General features: G+C 32.0%; 2 protein-coding genes across 2 annotated transcripts; one reads left to right on the forward strand and one right to left on the reverse strand.

Moving 5' to 3' along the window:
- Nucleotides 1-241: 241 nt before the first annotated feature.
- Nucleotides 242-10,960, reverse strand: LOC139529776 (uncharacterized). The gene is made up of 4 exons (XM_071325661.1): nucleotides 7,137-10,960; nucleotides 6,374-6,527; nucleotides 4,323-4,447; nucleotides 242-3,681 (listed from the first exon to the last, which is right to left on the reverse strand). The coding sequence occupies exons 1-4, from the start codon at nucleotides 10,702-10,704 to the stop codon at nucleotides 2,336-2,338; spliced, it is 5,193 nt and encodes a 1,730-aa protein (XP_071181762.1). The 5' UTR covers nucleotides 10,705-10,960; the 3' UTR covers nucleotides 242-2,335.
- A 144-nt stretch (nucleotides 10,961-11,104) lies between these two features.
- LOC139529777 (leucine-rich repeat-containing protein 72-like) lies at nucleotides 11,105-23,860 on the forward strand. The gene is made up of 8 exons (XM_071325662.1): nucleotides 11,105-11,169; nucleotides 13,125-13,198; nucleotides 14,086-14,155; nucleotides 14,592-14,787; nucleotides 20,789-20,878; nucleotides 21,393-21,545; nucleotides 21,962-21,998; nucleotides 22,969-23,860. Exons 1-8 carry the CDS (start codon nucleotides 11,125-11,127, stop codon nucleotides 23,132-23,134), a joined length of 831 nt encoding a protein of 276 aa, XP_071181763.1. The 5' UTR covers nucleotides 11,105-11,124; the 3' UTR covers nucleotides 23,135-23,860.
- The last annotated feature ends 1,758 nt before the right edge of the window (nucleotides 23,861-25,618 follow it).

Raw genomic sequence — 25,618 nt, forward strand, 5'->3', positions numbered from 1 at the left:
AAGTCTCATACAACCACTTTTTCATTAATTAAAGAAGACAAATTTATGCATTCTTTTAACTTTTCAACTCCTTTTTGTTTTCTGTCATAGGACATTAAGTGATTGCGTTAAAAAAAATTAACAGTAATGACTACATGATGGCAGGCAGAGGTCTAAAACACTCAAGTTATTCTAACAGTAGATCACATAATCACGACATAATCAAATAATCACATCATCAAACAATTCAAATTAAGTCATGTTAAATCTCATAATTATTTTATTTACAATTAGTGGGCACCATTTACTATTATTATAGCTATCTGTTTGTACTGTTTCCAAGCAGAGGACCATATACCAATAATATGAAACCATGGGCTTATCATGCTTATCAAATGTTAGAAAGAACTGAATTTCTGCAGAATCTCACTGCATGAAAATTGGAATTACCAAAACAAAAAATTAAAACTCACAAAAAAATCTAAAGTATTAAGAGCAATTCTCTGTAACCACCAAAATATTTCGGCACGCATTAAAAAATTATTGCTTTAAACTTTGTTAGTTCAATAGAGCCATATGACCTTAACAAAAAATATTACTACATTTAACCCCATATGTTTACCGTTTCCTTGGTAACAGGACTCAAAGTGGGAAAAAAGGGGGGAAATGCTGTGTTTACAAATTATATCTAATAAAAGAAAATAATATAGAAATTCAGACATTAAATACTTTTTTTCAGTTGAAAAAATCAAATAAAAATTGCGTTCAACAGTAAACTTTCTTAAAAAAAATATATTTAGCTAAAATAGGGTAAAAAGTGCAATAAAATGGGGGTTTTAGAGCCTATTTTGATCAGGTGTTGTAAAAAAATGCAGCCATTTGCTCAAAATGTTTAAAGATTAATCATTATTTTTCTGTACTTGAGGGATTCCTTAATACATGTACTCAGGTTAATTAAACTGCTTTCATGCTATAGTACATTATTATGGCGAATAATCATTTTTCAATAAAATCAAATGGATGGGCATTCAGCAAACATCTATCTAATAAAATTACATGTAAACTATATATAAAGTTTGTTTTCACACAAAAATATGGCTTCCTTTCACACTGATTACACAACCTATGGCACATACAATAAATAAATATAAAGCAAATGATGTAGCAGAAATGTAAACACCTATAAAATATATCTTCATTATCATCAATAACAATGCACTCACAACATGTCTTAGTTTTTGTTTTAAATCATGAAATATTCAAGCATATTTCTCAAACTTCCATCTAAATTTTCAAGTATTTTTAAGAGTACAAAGTGCAGTTTTTTGTGTGTTTTTTTTTATGTTTAATAGCTGACTTTGAAAATGATAAATTTTGTTGATTTTCTAGCTAATTCTGACCAGCACCATTAAACATTGTGAAAATAGAATTTGAAGTGTAAAATGCCCATTACCTTTTATATATAACTCTATGAATGACAATATAAAAATATATTAAAGAAACAGTTTTCTATAAACACGATAAGCAATAACAAAGTGAGTTGTATCAGACTGCAAATGTGAAACAAAATGGTGAGCGTAACTAAACTTAACAGTATAAACTTTGACCACAATAAGAACAAATAATTGTCAAGTTTTTTTTCATTCTAGTGTAAATAATAAAGATTTAGCATTCACAAGGTTTAGACATAAAGACAGATTGGACAAGAAAAGATTCCCGGAAAGGGGATTTCATAACAATGTGTAAAAGTTTGCTAAATTAAGACAGGTAATTACTCTTCCATAGCATCAGTTATTAATAATGTTCAAATGATTTGTTAATTACAACCATTATTTTATCCAATGTTTAAACTGGAAGTTCAAACTCTGCTTCAACAATTTCTTTTTCTGAAATAGAATCTTTCAGTATCCTTTACTTCTGTCTTGAAAAATCTTACAAAGAACACTGCATATATATTCATTAATTTTGTGGATAAAAATGTTCAAGGATTAACAAGAAAATAAATGTGGAATGTGTCCATTGAACATGTGTTTGACACAGATGATGCCCCGCTTGCATAAGATATAAAGTTATAAAGGGACAGAACTGAAGAACATTAATCAAAGTGCTTGTGAGGGCAAAAAAAATATTTTTGGTAGGTATTTGTTTTTTTCTGTATGCAAATAATTTTTTATGTATCCAAACAAGCCTATGAAAAATTGTGTACCTCACATAATATTCAAATTCATGTTTTTTCTGTATCCACAAAATCCATAAAAATTGGTATCTGACATCTAACAATGAATTCACAGTAATATTTTACATTAAACAAGTTATACAATGGAATGTGGAGAACAGTAAAATCGACACCTCAGCATCATAATTTTCTGGTTTTTTGTTCCTTTACAATAGTCTCTGCAGCTTCTATCATATTTTTTTCTTTCTTCATTAAGTCTTCCAACTCAGTCTTTTCTTTGGAATTATTACACAACACAACGAACTTACTGTTGTTTTTTCTTGCTCTCCCTCTCATTTGTACCAATGCAGTAACTGTAGAGGGCGGGTTGAATGTAATGACTAGTTCACACTCTGGAATGTCCACACCTTCTTCAGCGACTGACGTAGCCACAACAATGTCGATGACCTTTCTTTTCATGTCATCTAATATTAGTCTTTGTTGTGACACAGTCATACCTTGTTCAGTACCACTGGTGGTTCCATGGCCAACTACAGCTTCAACCTTCAGCTGTAATTTTTGTATTGAATCATGTGATCGCAGTAATTGTTTCATCTTAAAAGCTGTTTCTCTTTGTTTTACTAACACAAGAACCATGGCGTCTTTATTGGACCAATTTACATAATCTGGTCTCGTAACAATTTCGACTAATTTGGACAATTGTGGAGATGTATCTGTATCTTGATTTTGAAGTGATAGATAAGGTCCCTCTACATTCATACAAGTCTGTAGAGCATCCTTTATCCTTGTACATGGTAATAAGATTGCTTCGGCAAATTCAAAGTTTGCACAGGGGTCAGCAGCCATTAGTTCTTGTAACTCTTCGATAGCCATGTTAACTCCGGACTCTAATAACACATTTAGAGTAATACAAATGTTCTGTGTATGCTTAATTATATTCCTTGAGAACAGTCTTACACCAGATTTAGAGGCTTCTTTTGGTCCTGCCATATTAACAGTGATCTCTAATGAATTCAGAAGACTTCCATCGACTTCTTTAGCATATTTTATTAACTGTTCCTCCGTTAAATGTTTAGTTTTTGATGCTAATCCAATATCAAAATGTTGCAGCAAATCAGTTTCCTCACCAAGGCGCATGTAGCATTTAAGTAAATATAACTGAAGTTCTTCTTTAAACAACCTCTCTTTTGATGACATTGCAATGTATTGAGGGTCAATTTGTGCACTAGACTGATATTTCTTTAATTCATACGTATTTTCTTCCACTAAAGCAATCATAGCTCCACCTAGATTGTCCATCAAATGATGCAACATCCTCACTGTTTCATCAACAGAATCTCGTCCGGCTGGTGATGCTGTAAGACCAAGCAGTTTGGGGCGGGTTTGTTTTGGACATTTATGATGATATCCCTGGAGCAGCTTGTTGAATGGATGATTTTTTATACAGTGATGAGCCTCATCAAACACAACCAAACTAGTGTCATTCCATCGAAGTATTTTCCTTAGAAGTAAGTTCTCATAGAATGCTAAAAATACAAGAATTACTTTTAAAAAATTGTAGATTACTAGAATTGGTTAAAATATATAAAAAATTTGGAATTAGCTATTTCAACAATCTGTCATTAGCATCTTACGTTTTTTTATACAGTTTGGTTATTTCACAAGTGTAAGACTGTAAAGCATTCTTGTGTTTTATTACTGAACTAGTATACATTTTTATTTAGGGGCCAGCTGAAGTGCAAATCCAGATACAGGATTTTCTAACTGTATTGAAGACCCATTGGTGGCCTTCGTCCTTTTTTTGCTCGTTGGTTGGGTTGTTGTCTCTTTGGCACATTTATTGTAGGTAGGTTAAACTATTCCCACAGTGTTTTTGTTGCCTACCTGCAGTATCTACAAACACATGCAGTGTAGTATGTTTTTTTCTTTATACAATTATTTTTCTGTATTATAATCTTTTAAAAATTGTGTTTTTCTTATAAGTAGATTAGAAGGCCACGGAGTGGATTATCTGTTCCATTAACTGTGTAACCTTCTGAAAATAAAGAATTTTTTATCATTTCATTATCATCATGATCATATTTCCATAAAAGTTATATTTGCATTGCCTACTTGCAGTCACTTTAACAAAATCATGTCCACAAAGAAATGTATTTTTGTTGCCTACCTGCAGTAACTATAATAACATCATGTTTCCACAGAGGTACCCCTCCACTTTTCTGTAGTCCCCCACACAAGGCAGCTATAACAGGTTTTCTCTCCTCAAACTTGGACAGATCTGTGTGACTAAATCTACAATAAATTACACCAGTTTTTATTAATTCCTGACTTTGGCTGAGATAAATCTAATTTATTTATTGATGTGTATGTTTGTATAGGGTCCTGGGTTTCTTATTGGTACATCAGTGGCGGATCCAGAACTTTTCCTAAGGGGGGCCCGCTGACTGACCTAAGGAGGGGCCCGCTCCAGTCATGCTTCAATGATTCCCTATATAATCAACCAAATTTTTCCCACGAAAGGATCCCTGGATCCGCCTATGTACATATAAAGATCAATTAGTATGTCCATCATCAAGACTAGTAAATGGTCGTCTGGTATCATAGTTTGTCTGATAACAATATTATAGTGTTCGTATAGATTATAACATGCCCTTTTCCATATTGGCCCTGGTATCATCCCAAGACTCCCATATCGGCCTTGAGGCTTTAGCCGAGGGTCGATATGGGTCGAGGGATGATACCAGGGCCAATATGGAAAAGACATGTTATAATCTATTTATCACATATTTAAGTTTTGCAGGAAAGAGGGAAAAAAAGTTCAATTATAACAATTTAATGAAACAAAACAAGTTAATCTTTAAAAAAAAATTATAAAAGTTTTATCACATTTTAAAATTTAGTTTTTATCATTTACTCCATAGAAATTTATTGTCACATTTCCATTTATTTTAGAATATGGCAATACACAAACGCGAGAATTTTGGAATATGGCAATACACAAACAGCGCGAGAGTGTTGCACCGTCATTGTTCGCCATTGTCGTTAAGAACGCAATGACATCACGTCATTTGGAGGGCACAATATCAATATACCCTTTTTTGCCCCGGGCAATTTTGAGGTTATTGCATATGCAAAACCTAAGGTATTCATAACAAATATGTGATAAATATATATATTGTATAGTGAAATAGAATAAGATTAAATTGAGAATGGAAATTGGAAATGTGTCAGACAACAACCCGACCAAAGAGCAGAAAACAGCCAAAGGTCACCAATGGGTCTTCAACACAGCGAGAAAACCCTGCAGTATGAGGTGTGCTTCCTTCCAATTATATTTTATCGTGTGTTTTTCTATGTTGTGATGTTATGCTATTGTTTCAGAAAAAGGGAGAAGGTTTGGTACCATTAAAACGTTAAATCCCCCTGCAAATGTTTGCACCTGTCCTAAGTTAGGAATCTGATGTACAGTAGCTGCCGTTTGTTTATGTAATTTATATGTGTTTCTCGTTTCTCGTTTTTTATATAGACTAGACTGTTGGTTTTACCGTTTGAGTGGTTTTACACTAGTAATTTTGGGGCCCTTTATAGCTTGTTGTTCGGTGTGAGCCAAGGCTCCGTGTTGAAGGCCGTACATTGAACTATAATGGTTTACTTTTATAAATTGTTATTTGGATCGAGAGTTGTCTCGTTGGCACTCACACCACATCTTCCTATATCTGTTCAGCTGACCTCCAATCAAAAATGTGTACTAGTTGAGTGATAGTGGAAGTTAAAATAAACTCTGAAATATGTAAAATAAACTAAAATTAAAAATCATACAAGACTAACAAAGGCCAAAGGCTTGTGACTTCGGACAGGTGCAAAAATTAAAAAAAAAAAATTCTACAATGATACAATATATACCAGTATTCAAATTTTTTTTGTTGGTAATTATTATTTTCGATGCCATGCCCCAATCTTAGTTGACTAGGATTGTCAGTTTTCCTGCTAAAGGCTAAAGGTTGGTATAGATCTCAGCAAGCACTCAGGCTTCCTCTGTGAAAAGGCCAATATCCCTAAAAGTGGCATTAGACACCAACCAATCAATCAATACTTTAAAATATATGTACAATGGTCAGACAACAAAATACCATTTAGAGAAGGTGTCCAGATGATGAAAAAGAGAAAAGTTTCATAAGTTTAAATTTCATCATTTTTTTTTTTTATAGTCACATGTACCTTTTATACATTCGGTCTCCAATTTCTCTCTTGATATACTCTGACTGCTGTAGTACTAACAATACTTTATCTACCAGAAACATAACTTGTCTAGTAGGATTCTGTTCCAACATGGCACTGATAGTCATACAACTGATTAAAGTTTTACCAGTCCCTGAAAAAGACAATCATGAGACCTCAAATGATGTTTGCTGGTAGAAAATGTTGGAAAAAAACCATGAAAATAGCAAAATGTTTATCAGCATGATACAGCAATGTATACTTGCTACCATTAAGTGGGTTAAGCATCAATAGTAAAGCAAGTATTTTTTTAAGCAAAATTCTAGGTGCCCAACATGAAAATCTTCCATTGTAGCAAATATGTACATAAAGATATATGGAAATAAGGTCTGATTGCCTCTTGTAAATTGTAAAAGGTGTAAAATTGTTGACTGAAGCACATATTGTATGAAATGCTTCATACTTCAAAATGACCAGGTACATGTACAGTGCTTTTAAAATCCTTTTAAATTACAACAAAGAAGTTTTCATTTCTTTAATAGTTTGATTTTTATGCTACAAACATGACAACCATGAAATAAAAGTGAAATTAAGCATTTCGTTTATTTTTCTATGTATTTCTTGTTTTATCTTTGTAGTAAAGAGCATATACGGTCATAGCTATTGTATTTTAAACAATTAAATTTAAATCGTCCAATAAAAATTATGGAATTGTATAAAAGTTTTATGTAATTGCATTTATAAAAGATTATTATTTCAATACCTGTTGGTAAAAAGCAGACTCTGTCACTGTCCATGGCCTTGTTAAATAGTTCTATCTGATAACTTCTGGGTGTGGTTGTAGTTAACTTAAATCCTATTCTACCATACTCATTCATGCTCTTGACAGTTTGTGGGTGTTCCCTCTCTGGAGCAGTTTCTTTAGCAGCTTTCTCACAATGCCGCTGTCCACGTAAATGTTCCTTGTAACTCTTCTCTGTATTCATTGGTCTCTCACATGTTGAGCAATAGAAGGGAAAAGGACTTTGTTTGTCTCGATTTCTACCAGAAACCTCACATGACAATGGTGTTGTACTTCGAGCAAAATTATTTTGTATGCTTTCCAGTGACTCATCCGAGTTATCTTGGATATTATTCCCACCTGGAGTTTTTTCAAAAACATTTTCTTTCACAGCATTCAAACTAAGTTCAGAAAGGCTATCAAGAGATGTATCTGCCCCGCTAAGCGAACTTTGCTTACTTTTGCATCTGTTTTTAATCGCTCTAGCTTCCTCAGAGCCAGAAGTTTTTCGTGACCCAGATGATTTACTTCGAGATGAAACTGACGAATCAGACACAATAAAATATTTATCTCCAAACATTGGTAGTTTGTTACAAGTTTTCTCAGGAGTAACTCTCTCATTTTCCCTTGATTCCTCTCCGTCTGACTCGGAGAAACTTGAATCTGTTGTACTGTGCTCCGAGTCACTCTCTTCAGGGTTTTCACTGTCAATGCCATGTAAATCATTAGATATTTTATTAATGGTAGACTTACATGACTTAAACTGAAGGCTTTTTGATATCTCTTCTTTGTCATTTGATGCTGATGCAAGATTGAAATCACCTTTTCTTTGCATGATTGGAGATTTCTCTATAGATGGAATGGTTTTAACATTTGTCTGCTCATCAGTAAGATGAGGATAATGATTGACCTCAGTTTGACCTCTAATGTTTTTGTCAGATAAATTTGTTGTAAACACCTTTGGTCGTGCCATTGCGATCATTGATTTTTCTTCATCTATTTTTAGAATTGAATCATCATCTCTCAACGATCCCAGAGTAAGGTGTGATACCAACGAAGTATTGAATGGCACTAATGAAGGCAAATCTTCGTTTGAATTAGAATTCAAAACCCCATTTTTAATGACTGGATTCTGTGGCAATTCTGCTACTACCTCAGAAGTAGCCATACCATTTTCAGTTACTACATTTCTTTTGATGTCATATATTTCCTTAGTTACAGATGTTGGTGACAAATACTCTGCCTGTGGCAATGTGACACCTGATGATGACATTCCATTTATTTTAGGTAAAGGTGTGACACAACTAGGTGTAACAATGGTGGTAGACTTTGTTTGAAAATTTGTCTGACTAAACTGATTGCCTACATATTTTCCAGACATGGGGTTCTGATTTTCTATTAAATTTTCATGAAAGCCTCGTCCTAAATAAGGTCCAAAGTTTTGTCCTAAATTTTGACCTAATTGTCCTTGTTGAGGATTAAACCTTCTGTCTGTATCAAACCCAGTCTGTTGATTTCCAATGCCTGCTGTACACTGTCGGATCATCTTTTCTTCCTGTACCTTATGTTTTGGAGAGTTTTTGTGAGTTTCAAGCTGTTGCTGTGAATTAAGTTTACAGTTACAAAAACTACAAGTGAACCATTTAGTGTTATCTGATGTATCAACTGTTCTAACAGGAGGATCATTTTGACTTGAAGTGGCCAGACCAGCCTTCTCTACATGTTTTTTGCTTGCAAGGTGTTGCTGCATGCTCTCAGGACCACTACAAGTTATCTGACAAATCTCACAAAACATTGGTACACTTTCTGTTATTCCTTGTAGCCAACGATGTTTAGCTTTTGCATGATTTTTACCTTTTAGATGACTATCTGCATGAAGTTTAGATGTCAGTTCTATTTTACACACATTGCAGTATCCTCTGGAGCCATTAAATGTATATTCCTCCCCTCCAGTTCCCCTTATATCTGACCTGACTGGAACACCCCTGGTAACGGATGGTTTTACTGCTTGAGCATTTTTCATTTTTGCATGTTTAGCTCCACTTAGATGCTGATCGGCATGCACTTTTGATGTCAGTTCTAAATTACAGAGATTACAAAAACCTTGTTTTCCATTAAATGTGTAATCCTGGCTACTTGAACTAGACTGACGAGCAACAGGATCTACATCTTGTACTGGAACTTGGATATTCATTGCATTTTTTGCCTTGTGATGTTTTGCACCTTTTAAATGTTGTTCTGCATGTTGTTTGGAGGTAAGTTCAAGGTCACATATATTGCAATATCCTCTGCTTCCTACAAACGTATAATCAGGCTCTTCAGATTTTTTAAAAGTTGGCTTTGATACTGGAGGTGCAGGGCTTAACTTTGGCATGTTTAATGGTTTACTTTGAAGAATGAAAGAATATGGTGGTATTGTTAGTGGTGATAATGGCTCGGCATTATTTTTAGTAAGACTTAAATCTGCCTGCATCCAGCCTTCCTTTGCTTGTTTGTGTAATGCACTATTAAGATGGGCACTTGCTTGCTCTATAGATGTAAGAATCAATTTACATACATTGCAAAATCCACTCTCCCCCTCAAATTCATATTCAACCTCTTCATGAAGTGGTGATGATAACGAAACAGTGTTAAATTGAGCTCTCTGCTGGTTTTCAGGCTGAACTTTTGACATACTTCTAGTTTCATTTTGTTTTCTTAGAAACCATGATTCTTTGGCTTTTTTATGTTTAGCTCCTGAAAGGTGCTGATCTCTGTTTTTAATGGATGTAAGCTCTACTTGACAAACATTACAAAATCCAGTGGTTATATTAAATGTGAACTCTACATCTGGATCTCCATATCCTGACCTCTTTGTTAAATTTTCTAAGACTGATTGAGGGGGAGTTTCATTCTGCAAATCTAGTTGAAAATTCTGGAATAACTTATCAAGATCATCTCCAGATTTTGGCTGGTCAGTTTGTAAAGATGAAGATGTGTAAACATTTGCTTCATTAAATGACAATTTCATACTTAATTGTCCTTCAGTATTTTTAGTTGTATGAAAATTTTTAATATGCAACTCTGAGCTTGCATCGTCTGGAAAAGTTATGTTACATGCATTACATTTTCTAGTTTGTTGAGGGGCGCTTTGCATTTGGTTTGACTTTTTCTTGTGCTTTTCACCATTTAGGTGTTGAGATGCATTCTCTGGTGAAGTTAAATCTACTCTGCAGACATGACAGTAGCCACGTTTTCCATCAAAATCATACGGTCTCCCTGCAGTGTCATATTGCTCTGATGATACTTGAAACTGATGTGATTTGTCCATCTTTACCTTATGCCTTGGACTGGCCATATGTTCCATAAATGATTTTGGCCCATTACATTGTTCACTACAAACTCTACAGAAGAAATGACTCAATGAATCACATTGTAAGCTAACTTGTTTAGCTTCAGCCTCCTTATGCTGTTGACTTGAAAAATGAGCATCAGCACTGTAAGCACTCGAGAAGGGACCTTTCTGACATATCTTACAATATTTTGGGACCTCATTAATTGAGAGTGACATCTTTTATAGTCCTTACTCTTCTGAATTTTGTCATTTAAATTCTACTTTCACTTTCACTTTGCCAACTTGACAAAAAAAAATGAATTGGTGTTTATTAGTGTAGTTTTGCATTTTATTCTCGCTTCAGCTGATTTTTAGAACCATCTTGGTTTCTATTTTTAAAGAGCCAACTAGAATGCATGTTAGCAAACATCTGATGTGTATGCAGGCAAGGCTGGAAATTCCCCTTACTAAATACGAAGCTAAAACGTATACCAATATGCAGATATGTTCAATTGAATGGTTAAAGAGATAAGAATGCAATAAAAATTTGTTTGTTAATATATAGATATATGAATGGTTTTAATTATTAAATTTAAACAAAAACTTAGCTACGAAAATAGTACCAGCTTCATTTACATTATTTTGACAACCAGCAAGATGGCGGACACTGTACTGATGAAAAATAATTACAAGTCAAATCAAGTAATAACATCGAAATACAGTCAAGTTTTCTTCTTCTTCAGTTTGCATTTCAGTTCACCACCTGATGTATTTTCGATCTGCAGTCTACTAAATTCTTGCGTTTTATAAGCCCGTGTAATTCGTTTATGACATCGTTAATTTACAATTTTTAAATGTACAAGTCAAATCGGCCCCTACAGAAAAGGTCAATTCGGCACGTTGCCACCCATGGAAAAAGTCAAATCCTACCTGGTGAAATAGACACATATTCAAAATCAATTTGGCTTCTGATAATATTTTAAAGACCCCAAATAGTTCAAGATTACTCTGACATCCAACGGCTGTTTTACCAGACAAGCTGGGCAGTTGGACGTCAGAGCTCGTCCCATATCAAAAAGTGGATATTTGGCCGTCCAAAATAGATGCGCTGCTTTGTCGCTTCTGGTGCCAACAGACGGTTTTGGAATTATTAGGGGGATAGGATTCTATCGGCATCCAAATAAAAATATATGTGTGGTTACATACTTTTAAAAAATAGGGTCGATAGGTCAGCAATTTTTTTTTTGAATGTCAAAATCTGGAAAAAAATTGTGTGTTTACCGAAATTGTTTCAGGTATTATACACCCCCAACCGGAAGTCTGCCATTTTCAAATATTTTTGGTTGTAAAATAAACAGTTATGATACGTTTTTAGTAAATATTGTTGCATTTTGTTATGAATTCTTGCATTTTAGCCATAACAGATACTTGTGATGGAAATTCAGATGACAGAAATCTATGAATTTAATTATTTTAATTCGCAATCCTCAAAATTTGATCGTTTGAAAATTTATTTTTCAGAAATGAAAAAAAAGTTCTAGGTTGGAATTTTTAACTAGGGTCGGTCGGGTTACTGGAACAACACATATATTTGTATTTGGCCTAACCTTATACACTATGCTAAATTACTACAAAACAAAAGATCAAATTTGAATTTTGCTGGCTTCTCTTTTACCATTCTTGAGTTATGTCCCTTTATATTATAGACATGAAAATTGCACAATTTTCATTTTTGTTCTCCAATTTATGTTACACTGTATTTAATAATTTAATTTGGGATGTAATGTGACATTATTAAGTGCACGTGTGTACCACATTTTCTGTATTATTTTGAATAGACAGAAAAAAGTCATTTTTTAAAATTTTATTCTAAATTCCATTTTAAATCAACATAAATCATAAAAAAATGTTGATGACGTCACAGTTACAAGTACATGACAAAATTATGTCTATGAGGTGATAATCAAAACAATGTCAGTCTGTCAGAAGACACATTTAAAAAATGACTTTTTTCTGTCTATTCAAAATAATACAGAAAATGTGGTACACACGTGCACTTAATAATAACCCACTACACAGGTTATTCAGTGTGCACCACATTTTTGATGTTGTTTCTTCTTTAAAATCATCACATGTTATTATTTAGCAGTTAGAAAACATTATTTAATTGTTCAAATTTTTCTCAATATTTTATGACTGATGTTTATCGCATCATAAGTTCTCTTTTCAATTAAATAATGAATAATTTTTATCAAATGAATAATCAACATGTTTGATGTTTTTCTTCAAAATTTTAAATAAAAAAAAAAACAATGAAGCCTTGAAGCTGTATTATGCAAACATTAATAAGCATTGACATTACCTACAAAATCATCATCCCCATCATCTCTCTCAATAGCTTACAGATGAGAACTTAACAGCACTGACTATGAAGAGTCAAGTCAGGTAAATTTTCTATACTAAAATAGCTTTAAATATGAATCCCTGTTGAATATTATACAAAGCTAAATTTAACAGTTAGCCAATTTATATTATATAAATTATTTTGTTATATGACACGTATGATTAAAATCTTCACCAAAACTATATGAGGTTCGAATTCATGTAAACTGAATGCATAATTTATGATTGTGATGATTGAATTTTTACTTTTCTAGGCCATCAAATCATTGCTGGAGAAATGTGGCATCAAAAAAGATAAAGATGTGGAAGAGCTGTATTTATCAAATCAGTAAGATTTTAGTGGCAATTTCTGTATATATCGAACCAGTAAGATTTCAGTGGCAATTTCTGTATTTATCGAATCAGTAAGATTTCAGTGGCAATTTCTGTATTTATCGAATCAGTAAGATTTTAGTGGCAATTTCTGTATTTATCGAATCAGTAAGATTTCAGTGGCAATTTCTGTATTTATCGAATCAGTAAGATTTCAGTGGCATTTTCTGTATTTATCGGATCAGTAAGATTTCAGTGGCAATTTCTGTATTTATTGGATCAGTAAGATTTCAGTTGCAATTTCTGTATTTATTGGATCAGTAAGATTTCAGTGGCAATTTCTGTATTTATTGGATCAGTAAGATTTCAGTGGCAATTTCTGTATTTATTGGATCAGTAAGATTTCAGTGGTAATTTCTGTATTTATTGGATCAGTAAGATTTCAGTGGCAATTTCTGTATTTATTGGATCAGTAAGATTTCAGTGGCAATTTCTGTATTTATTGGATCAGTAAGATTTCAGTGGCAATTTCTGTATTTATCAGATTTATTAAAGTGTCGAAACGTATTACATCAGTAAATAAGTCTGTAAGACTTGTATCTGAACCAATTTCCGTATTTATAAGATTAATAAGGTACATGTATCAATACTTAATTACAAATTAGTAAGACATGTACATGTATATATAAACATCAAGACTGTGTTTATCAGATCATTAAAACATTTAAAAATTGATTTCTAAACTTTCAAAACTAACCAATATATATCTACATGATCTAATACTTCATTCTGGAAATCCTGATTTAAAGTGTAATTTATATTTCTGAGATTTGACATTAGCATTTGATAGATAACTAAAGATATGAAATGTTGAAGACTGTATGATTATATTCTGCATTTCAGAGATCTTTCAGAAGTTGTTGATTTAACCAGATTTAAATTCTTGAAGATATTATGGTTGAATGCAAATAAGGTATGTATAGATACTTGTATAGAGACAAAAAGGTTTTTTCTGAATAAATGTAAATCATGGTTTAAGTTTACACAAAACATTGATAATGGGGAATAAACATGATTAATGAATCTGAATTGTTTTTTCTTTTTCATTTTACAAAACTAATTATGACATAATTTTGGAATCTGCTGACACTGATAATAATTATACAAGTAAAATCATATCTAATGGGAGACAACTCACTAATAATAACATAATAATGGAGATCAAAATCTTCAATTTTCAATTCTTCATATGTATCTAGTAAAAGTTATCAAATGTACCAGGAAAATGGGTATTAAAATGAGACTATTTGTCTTAATAGATAAGAAGTCATGTCAGCATGATAATGGTGTTAAGATTTCACTTATGTTTATATTGTTTTACATTACTATATTGGTTGTTTTTCTTTTAGCTAAGAAGTATTAATTGTTTGACAAACAACTTCCTATTGAAAGAACTCCATCTTGAGAACAATCAGCTGACAACAATCTGTGGAAAGTTACGACATCTGACTTGTCTTGAGGTTCTAATGTTACATAACAATCAGCTCACTAAACTAGAGAGGGTCGCTAAAGAATTCAACAAAATGCAAACTTTACACACGCTTAGTAAGTGCCCTGTTATTATTTATTAATGTTAGTCTAACTGAACAAAATGTGTAGGATTTCACACTTTTAAATACATGAAAAGTTAGATGTAACAATCAAAATAGTCAGATGAAATTTTATGAAATCTATGTAGAATTACATATATGGAAACTGCAATTTCAACAATCATAGTGCTTTGGTATGGACATAATTTAGATAAATACATTATGACATAGTTTTCATTTATAAAACATTATGACATAGTTTTCATTTATAAAACATTATGACATAGTTTTCATTTATAAAACATTATGACATAGTTTTCATTTATAAAACATTATGACATAGTTTTCATTTATAAAATTTTTCATAGTACCACAATAATGATATAGACAAATAAGATATTGGATGTTCTGTTTAAGCCCACAATTTTTTTTTTCCCAAACTTTTTTACCATATCCAATGAGGATGATATAAGAAACATGTGTCATATATTATAAATAATTCTTTTAAATGTTAGTTGGTGATTAAACATCAATATTTTGTCTTTTATCGCAAACATCTCTGCATTTCAGTATCAATACACATGAATTACATCCCTTTGTCACATTGGAACTCTCAGTCATAAAATGAGTATGAGAACTAACTATTCTAAGATAACCACACAACATTCTGAAATTTGTCTGTCCCAAGTCAAGAGCTTGTAATTTAGTGGTTATCAGTTATTGCTGTATTTCATAAATATATTTTGTTTATTGTTTAATTTTGTATGTAAATCAGGCTGCTAATTTTCTTGTTTGAACTGTTTATTTTTTTCAGAGTTTTTTATAGCTTACATGTGGTTAGGGTTTTGCTCATTGCTGAAGGTGAATGGTGAACTATAGCTGTTATATTGATGGAGAGTTGTCTCATTGTCAATTATACCACATTTAGTGCAGGCAATGTAGCATAAATTTGACCCTAACCTTAAACGTAATTGCAACAGTAGATTTTGAAGTTTAAATCTTTAGCATTACACCCAAAATATACACAGACAAAAGTCAAACAAAACATAACTTGAGAAAGACTGAAAAATCATGATTTTAAAATTCCTATGGAGATTTGCATTGAAATTGGAGATAACTCTGCAAAAAGGTAAAAACATCAATAATAATTGATACAAAATTACCCCTTTTACTGCTTTTATTCAGCAAGATATTTTAGCTGTCTTTAGAGTATAATAAACAACTCTCAAGGTGTTTTCATATCTTTTATCAAGCTGCAACCTAGATTTCATAATTTATTAGTTTACCATATATTAAATTATCCAACAAATTTAATGAAAATAATTAAGTATATAAATATTCTTCTTTTTGTGTTTTGAAGTTTCTTTAAACAATGTGGATGTTGACGATATATAAGTTAAAGATATAAACAATTCCAAATTTCAGCACATTTGTTTTTTAAATGGTCACAAAGCCAAAATTTGCACTTTCTTTAATGAAAAATGCACTATTATTTTTTTCAAATACCCATAAGACGTCGGTTTTGTACATATCATGAGCAGAAGAGGATATAATATAGACAAATACAAACTTATAACCCCATCTAAGTATCATGCTTTACATGAATTTTAAGAATATCAACCAAAAACTGAGAAGAGACTCATTTTTGCAGAGTTTAGTATCTTCCCTTTCAAATGTTAATTTCCATAGGAAAATTAAAAATAGTGATGTTGAGTTTTCCTCAAGTTAGATTTTATGGGATTTTTTTCTGTGTATATTCAGGGCTTAATGCTATGGATTAGAACTAAAACATTTTCTGTTGCAATTAGTTTGAGGTTAAGCCTTAGTTTGACTGGACTAATTTTCTTATTCTTATAATTACATTAAAAGGAGACAACTGAACATTGGTGTGAAAATAATTTTAAAAAACTATGTGTAGATTTACTATTTATGCACAAGTTGTCATGGTTAAGGACCATTTGAAGGTATCTGAGAGCTGAAAAGATCATATATTCTTAAATATTATGTTGAAAAAGAATAGGTCCAGTAAGACCCCTTTTTGGCCCCAAAATATAGTAGTTTACAAATTTTTAGCTCACCTGGCCCGAAGGGCCAAGTGAGCTTTTCCCATCACTTTGCGTCCGGCGTCCGTCGTCGTCCGTCGTCGTTAACTTTTACAAAAATCTTCTCCTCTGAAACTGCTGGGCCAAATTGAACCAAACTTGGCCACAATCATCATTGGGGTATCTAGTTTAAAAAATGTGTGGCGTGACCCGGTCAACCAACCAAGATGGCCGCCACGGCTAAAAATAGAACATAGGGGTAAAATGCAGTTTTTGGCTTATAACTCAAAAACCAAAGCATTTAGAGGAAATCTGACATGGGGTAAATATGTTTATCAGGTCAAGATCTATCTGCCCTGAAATTTTCAGATGAATCGGTCAACCCGTTGTTGGGTTGCTGCCCCTGAATTGGTCATTTTGAGGAAATATTGCTGTTTTGGGTTATTATCTTGAATATTATTATAGATAGAGATAAACTGTAAACAGCAATAATGTTCGGCAAAGTTAGATATACAAATAAGTCAACATGACCGAAATGGTCAGTTGACCCCTTTAGGAGTTATTGCCCTTTATAGTCAATTTTTAACCATTTTTCATAAATATAAGTAATCTTTTACAAAAATCTTCTCCTCTGAAACTACTGGGCCAAATTATTCCAAACTTGGCCACAATCATCTTTGGGCTATCTAGTTTAAAAAATGTGTGGCGTGACCCGGTCAACCAACCAAGATGGCCGCCACGGCTAAAAATAGAACATAGGGGTAAAATGCAGTTTTTAGCTTATAACTCAAAAACCAAAGCATTTAGAGGAAATCTGATGGGGTGAAAATGTTTATCAGGTCAAGATCTATCTGCCCTGAAATTTTCAGATGAATCGGTCAATCTGTTGTTGGGTTGCTGCCCCTGAATTGGTAATTTTGAGGAAATTTTTGCCGTTTTTGGTTATTATCTTGAATATTATTATAGATAGAGATAAACTGTAAAAGCAATAATGTTCAGCAAAGTTAGATTTACAAATAAGTCAACCTGACCGAAATGGTCAGTTGACCCCTTAAGGAGTTATTGCCCTTTATAGTCAATTTTTAACCATTTTTCATAAATCTAAGTAATCTTTTACAAAAATCTTCTCCTCTGAAACTAATGGGTCAAATTAATCCAAAGTTGGCCACAATCATCTTTGGGGTATCTAGTTTAAAAAATGTGTGGCGTGACCCGGTCAACCAACCAAGATGGCCGCCACGGCTAAAAATAGAACATAGGGGTAAAATGCAGTTTTTGGCTTATAACTCAAAAACCAAAACATTTAGAGGAAATCTGACATGGAGTAAAAATGTTTATCAGGTCAAGATCTATCTGCCCTGAAATTTTCAGATGAATCGGTCAACCTGTTGTTGGGTTGCTGCCCCTGAATTGGTAATTTTGAGGAAATTTTTGCCGTTTTTGGTTATTATCTTGAATATTATTATAGATAGAGATAAACTGTAAACAGCAATAATGTTCATCAAAATAAGATTTACAAATAAGTCAACATGACCAGTGATATTGTTTGCCTCAAATTACAGCCGAAATTCGGCCTTTTCCCCTAGAGAAAATTCCCCAATTACTAAAAAAAATGGCTTAAAATTCCTCCCATAAAGTTTTACATTTTCCCCAAACAGTGATGGCATTGGTAGTAATGTTTGTAAATATCGTATTAATGTTATTATTTTGATATTAGAAAGCACTTTTGAGATCCGGTTTTCTGTTCAGAATCATCGTGGTGTTTGTAACACATGTAGTTTTCAATGCATAAAGTACCATCATTGCTTCTGTTTCTTTTCCCTCTCCGAAAAGTACTTTTCAGGTTGAAAATGTCTGACAACCAAAATATACAAGAAAAAACAGTGCAAAAAAGACAGCAAAGGTCAGCAAAAAATTGGAGATGTGTTTAGAATAAAATATACAAATTTCCCAATTTCAATAAAAAATATGCATTTTTCCCAATAAAAAACGGTAGAGGTAGTTTTGAAAAAAGACAACAATATCACTGATGACCGAAATGGTCAGTTGACCCCTTTAGGAGTAATTGCCCTTTATAGTCAATTTTTAACCATTTTTCGTAAATCTTAGTTATCTTTTACAAAAATCTTCTCCTCTGAAACTACTGGGCCAAATTAATTCAAACTTGGCCACAATCATCTTTGAGGTACCTTGTTTGAAAAATGTGTCCGATGACCTGGCCATCCAACCAAGATGGCCACCACGGCTAAAAATAGAACAGGGGTAAAATGTAGTTTTTTGCTTACAACTCTGAAACCCAAATCATTTAGAGGAAATCTGACAAGGAGTTAAATTGTTAATCAAGTCAATATATATCTGCCCTGAAATATTCAAATGAATTGGACAACCGGTTGTTGGGTTGCTGCCCTCCAATTGGTAATTTTTAAAGAAATTTTGCTGTTTTTGGTTATTATCTTGAATACTATTATAGATAGCGATAAACTGTAAACAGCAATAATGTTCATCAAAGTAAGATCTACAAATAAGTCCACATGACCTAAATGGTCAATTGACCCCTTAAGGAGTTATTGCCCTTTATAGTCAATTTTTAACAATTTTCATTAATTTGGTAAATTTATGTAAATTTTTACCAAATATTTTTCTCTGTTACTAATGGGCAAAGTTCATTATAGATATAATTGTAAGAAGCAAGAATGTTCAGTAAAGTAAGAACTTCAAACACATCACCATCACCAAAATACAATTTTGTCATGAATCCATTTGTGTCCTTTGTTTAATATGCACATAGACCAAGGTGAGCGACACAGGCTCTTTAGAGCCTCTAGTTTAAAATGTAAACTTTTAGCTATTTATTGGATAGTAAAATGCTTCTGCTTCATAAATATGGGCTGTTTTTGACAATGCAGTGCACATATTTTGGGTACTAGCATCATTAAGTCATGCTGATTACTAAAATCTTCACAATTTTAGCATTTTAGTTAAATTTTAGATGGTTTCTGTCCTAAATGAAATTGGCCTCATTTGTTTTCATTCTTAATATTGAAATGTAAGTTGTATTTGATGGTAATACATAACATATATAATGATTGAGGATGAACACAGATGCAGCCACTTTAATTTTTGACAAAAACCATCTGAAAAGTGACAATTTTTTGCATATTTGATAGATTTTTCCTATTTAAGCTTGAATCGGAGCATTTTTCAATGACTAAATCAGTTAAAATATTTCACATAAACTAATTGAATCAACTGAAATAGACACTGAAGTGTTTAAAAAGTGTCCAAAATCTTTTCGTCAGATGAACCTGAAATTTGAGGCCAAAATCGGCCCTAACCGGACCTACTCCTTTGTAAAGCTTTGTTGTCATTGGTAGTACAGGTAGTATATAATAGGTACACTTCCTGCATCATTTGAGAATAAGTATAGATTATAACATGCCCTTATTGTTATAATTGACCTTTTTTTCTCTTTTCTGCAGAAATTAAATATGTGATAAAAAGATTATAACATGTCTTTTCCATATTGGCCCTGGTATCATCCCGAGACTCCCATATCGGCCTCGAGGCTTTAGCCGAGGGCCGATATGGGTCAAGGGATGATACCAGGGCCAATATGGAAAAGACATGTTATAATCTTTTTATCACATATTTAATTTCTGCAGAAAAGAGAAAAAAAGGTCAATTATAACAATTTAATGAAAGATAAAAGGTAAAATCTTAAACATTTTATCACAAACATGTCGTTAAGGACGCAGTGACGTCACGTCATTTAGAATCAGGGCACAATATCAATATGCTTTTTTTTGCCCCGGGCAATTTTGAGGTTATTGCATATGCAAAACCAGACGTATTCGTAACAGATATGTGATAATAGTAGATATTCGTTGTCCTATGCACCATTCAGAATAACAAAGAATTATAGCTAAGAACAAAAAGGATTACATTATATTTTTTTATTCGTTTTTATCATTTCAGACCTGTTTGACAATCCAGTTTCTCAGGAACCAGGTTACCGACTGTTATTAATTCATACAGTTCCCTCCTTAAAACTCCTGGATAGACAAGGTTAGACAATTTTATAGCTGACCTGAGGGAATTTGTTGTTTTTTTACCTTGTTGAAAGCGGTACTGTAACCTATAATTTCTTTCATCCTCATCATGTAAACTCATTGTCTATTATTGTACACTGTTAGTTTACTTGTTGGATTACTGTCTCATTGACATTTACTACATATAACGTTTTTTCAGTTTGATTTATTGTTGTTCCAAATTCCTTTGTAGATTTCTATATGGTATTTCATTAGACCTGAACTGGAATTAAAACAATGCTATGCAAGTAGTTAATCGAGATTAGTTAAGTTATAGAAAAGACTGAGTTTACCCTATAACTTTGAATTAATAATTGAATAAAGGAAAACTAAGAATGTCACATAGAAAATACTTTTGTGCACATATTTGCAAGTTTTTCTTTTTTTATATGTTTCTGAACTTTAAAATATAAAACTTGATGTCAAAAGCAATGATGCATATTTATTGATTTGTTTCTAAAGACCCATAATTATTGATTTGATTACTTTAGAGGTAGGGAAAACAGAAACAGATCAAGCCAGGAGAGTTTACGACCAGGAACAAGAAAAGATAAGGGAGACAATAGCATTTGGTAGACGATCAGAAGGCCCACCAGAGTTATATTACCCTCCAGGGCTAGAAAGATCACGGACCACAGATATAGGTTAGTAAAAGTTGGATTCTGTATATTCGTTATATTATTATTTTTTATATTATATTAATTTTTACATGTTCCCTTTAATGTTACTTACTGACATTTTAAGATCATGGACAGGACTTAATACTCTTTAATATTAAGCAATGACGTCATGTAGCAATGTCACATGCTCAAGTCAATCTGCATTAATTTATCAATTAAATGCAACCTTTAAGTTTGAAAAGGTTAAATGAAAAAAAAAACACTTACTTAATAAAAACAAAGTACTTCAGAAAAAATGTCTATGTCGGGTATGACATGACATGAAAAAAAAGCATTGATTTAGTGATATTATTTATATTTATTTACCAAAGCAGAAAATATTGAAAAAAAAATATAAATACACATGGTTGTTTAATACATTTTATTGATTTTGATTTCAGAATCCAAACATATAGGAAACAGTTACCTGAGAGATAAGTAAGTAAAGTACATCAGACAATTATATAGATTATAATCCACTGAACAGGTTGAATTGTTTCACATTGTGTCATGTCTAAAACCTTTTGTTCCCTTACTATATGGTAATGGTTTTGCTCATTGTTGATATCTGTACAGTTACATGTACCTATAGTTGCTAATGTCCGTGTCATTTAGTGAAATTTTAGTCTCAGGTGAAAAGTCATTTATAATGACAATCATACTCCATTTTCTTATTCTTATATTCATGTACATTATTTGACTTTATTTGTTTATTGCTCACAATTGTATACTGTTTATTCACTTAAAACCTACTGGGGATTCATTTATTTTCATAGATTGACTTGCTTTTTCGTAAATATTTATTTTCATTGTACTGCCAATCTCTGCATACAAAGCCTATAGAAAATTTGTAATTCGTGGAACATTTGAATTCATGGTTAACCTATAAAGGCTGTATCCATAAAACTCATGAAAATTGATATCCAACGAATTATAGTGAATCCACAGTATGCTTTGGGTTTTTATGCCCCTCCCCTGTAGTGGAGGGGACATTTAAGTTTACCCTTATCCGTACATACTGAATATAGTTTTGTTTCTTTAACTTAAGTTTGTCTAAACAAAATTTTATGAAAGTAATACACAATTCTTAATACATGTACCACAACACACCGATCAAGTTTTATTTGAGTGGTGATATTTTTACCTTTCTAGAGTTATGCCCATTTACAAAGGGAAAAATTATTGCATTTTTCGTTTCTGTTCTCTAACTTAAGTTTGCCTCAGCTAAATGTTATGAATCTTATACACATGGCTTATTACCACAAAACACAGATCTAGTTTGAATTTTGATGGCGCCACTGTTACTGCTCTAGCACTTTGACCTTTTCAAAGTGTGTTATTGCTGAATTTTTCATTTCCCTTCGCTAACTTGAGTTTGCCACAACCAAATGTTCTTGTTTTACTTCAGTCCTCCTTATGACAACACTGAAGAAGCTGTAAATGCTAGACGATTAAAGAAGTCAGTCACTGTTTTTACCACATTTGATTGGTCGAAAATACCACGATATGAAGAAAGACGACAGATGGACAAACCTTTTGATTCGCCAGAAATCATAACACATGTTTATCGTTAATTCATTATGTGTTATCATTTTTTTTTAAACTGTGATAAATATAAAAGTATTAGAATTTATTTGTGATAATTGAAGAAGTATTAGAATTCATTGGTGATAACTTAAGATGTATTAGAAATTAATAGAGTATTAAAAAATAAGTATTTGAAAAATATTTCTATTTAGAATCAAAACATTTTTTCTCAGCTTCATATATATCAGTATTTCATGGACATGTTTTATAAGTGCTATTTATTGGTGTAACTAAAGAGGAGATTGGAATTGAATTTGTTTATGTTACACAGAATGTTTTGATATTGCTGTCAATATACAATATATATAGAAATATGAACTTGTCAGATAGAAAATAGGAGCCATCTCAAGGTAGTAAGGTGGCAGAGGTCTAAATTACAAACATTAGAATTTTTCATAGGGGTATGGGAAAATATCATGCAGGCTACTTTTTATGACTGATTTCATTTAAAGATTCATGATTTCATGAGTTGAATTTTAAAACCAATTATTTGATTTAATGAATGTTTCTGTGCAACACATGTATATTGACCACTGCCATCATTATGGATGAATACAATTTGATTATATGACTGGTCATCTCTGCTTAACAGAACTGATTATATGATTGGTCATCTCTGCTTAACAGAACTGATTATATGACTGGTCATCTCTGCTTAACAGAACTGATTATATGATTGGTCATCTCTGCTTAACAGAACTGATTATATGACTGGTCATCCATCTCTGCTTAACAGAACTGATTATATGACTGGTCATCTCTGCTTAACAGAACTGATTATATGACTGGTCATCTCTGCTTAACAGAACTGATTATATGACTGGTCATCTCTGCTTAACAGAACTGATTATATGACTGGTCATCTCTGCTTAAGAGAACTGATATCAATAAAACATAACTAAATACAGCGTTCATATATTCAGTTTTTTAAGGCAAAAAAGTATAAATGGTTGTTTCATTATAATATATTTTTAAAGATATTTTAGATCACCACATATTATATATTTTTGTAACAGTTACAATTCTGTAACTGTGGATAGTTGTAATTAGAGCTATTATTTACCAATTGATAATGGTACAGTCTTGCTTTGTATTTTTTATTTGTATTGGGCTATCATTATAATAATTTTAAATGTTGAAATATAAGAAATACAGTAATTTTTATTTGATACCAAATTAAGATTGCAGTTATCTCCCTTTACTGTGACTTGCTAAATAAATCCTTACTATCAAAATTTGGTCTTACCAAATACGATTTATTTATATGAAATTAATATCTTATTTTACTTTAATTTGTTTACTACAAGATGTTATACTGTATTTTTCAAAGTACACTGAAAACAACTGATAGAAAAGAGATTTATATTTTTATATATCTAAAAATAGAAATCTATAAACTTCAATACTTTGTGACACAATCATAACAAGCAATCAAGTAAATTTCTGCTTTATTTCAGGCAGATTGATATTACTAATATTATACAACATATTATTTTTGTCTCACTAAATCACAATTCCTGAAATTGTCAGATTCTAGTTTGATGTAAGCAGAACTATTCACTCTATTTCTTACAATTATTATTTTCCTGTCTTATTATCCAACACAAAGTATAGTCAGATTTTTATATGATCTCAATTTCTTTACATACTATAATAATACATAATATGCAAACAGTCAAATGTAAGTACTGATGTTCACTAACAGTCCTGTCTTCGTTAATTTAATAGTTGATATTTGAGAGGGTAGGTTTCTTTGTGAAAATAGGCTTGTTTGTTTTCATTTATGACTGGGGCAAATAATTATTGTTATCTAAGTAGAACATATTTTTGTCGAGCCTTCGACTTTAGTCGAAAAAGCGAGACTAAGCGATCCTACATTCCGTCGGCGTCGGCGTCGTCGTCGTTGGCGGCGGCGGCAGCGTCCACAAATATTCACTCTGTGGTTAAAGTTTTTGAAATTTTAATAACTTTCTTAAACTATACTGAATTTCTACCAAACTGGGACAGAAGCTTGTTTATGATCATAAGAAAGTATCCAGAAGTAAATTTTGTAAAAATAAAATTCCATTTATTCCGTATTTTACTTATAAATGGACTTAGTTTTTCTGCGAGGAAACATTACATTCACTCTGTGGTTAAAGTTTTTAATTTTTTAATTACTTTCATAAACTATCCTTGATTTGTACCAAACTTGGACAGAAGCTTGTTTATGATCATAAGATAGTATCAAGAAGAAAATTTTGTAAAAATAAATTTCCACTTTTCCGTATTTTACTTATAAATGGACTTAGTTTTTCTGCGAGGAAACATTACATTCACTCTGTGGTTAAAGTTTTTAAAATTTTAATAACTTTCATAAACTATCCTTGATTTGTACCAAACTTAAGACAGAAGCTTGTTTATGATCATAAGATAGTATCAAGAAGAAAATTTTGTAAAAATAAATTTCCACTTTTCTGTATTTTACTTAT

The sequence above is a fragment of the Mytilus edulis genome, chromosome 7 (genome assembly GCF_963676685.1).
Source record: "Mytilus edulis chromosome 7, xbMytEdul2.2, whole genome shotgun sequence".
Lineage (NCBI taxonomy): Eukaryota > Metazoa > Mollusca > Bivalvia > Mytilida > Mytilidae > Mytilus > Mytilus edulis.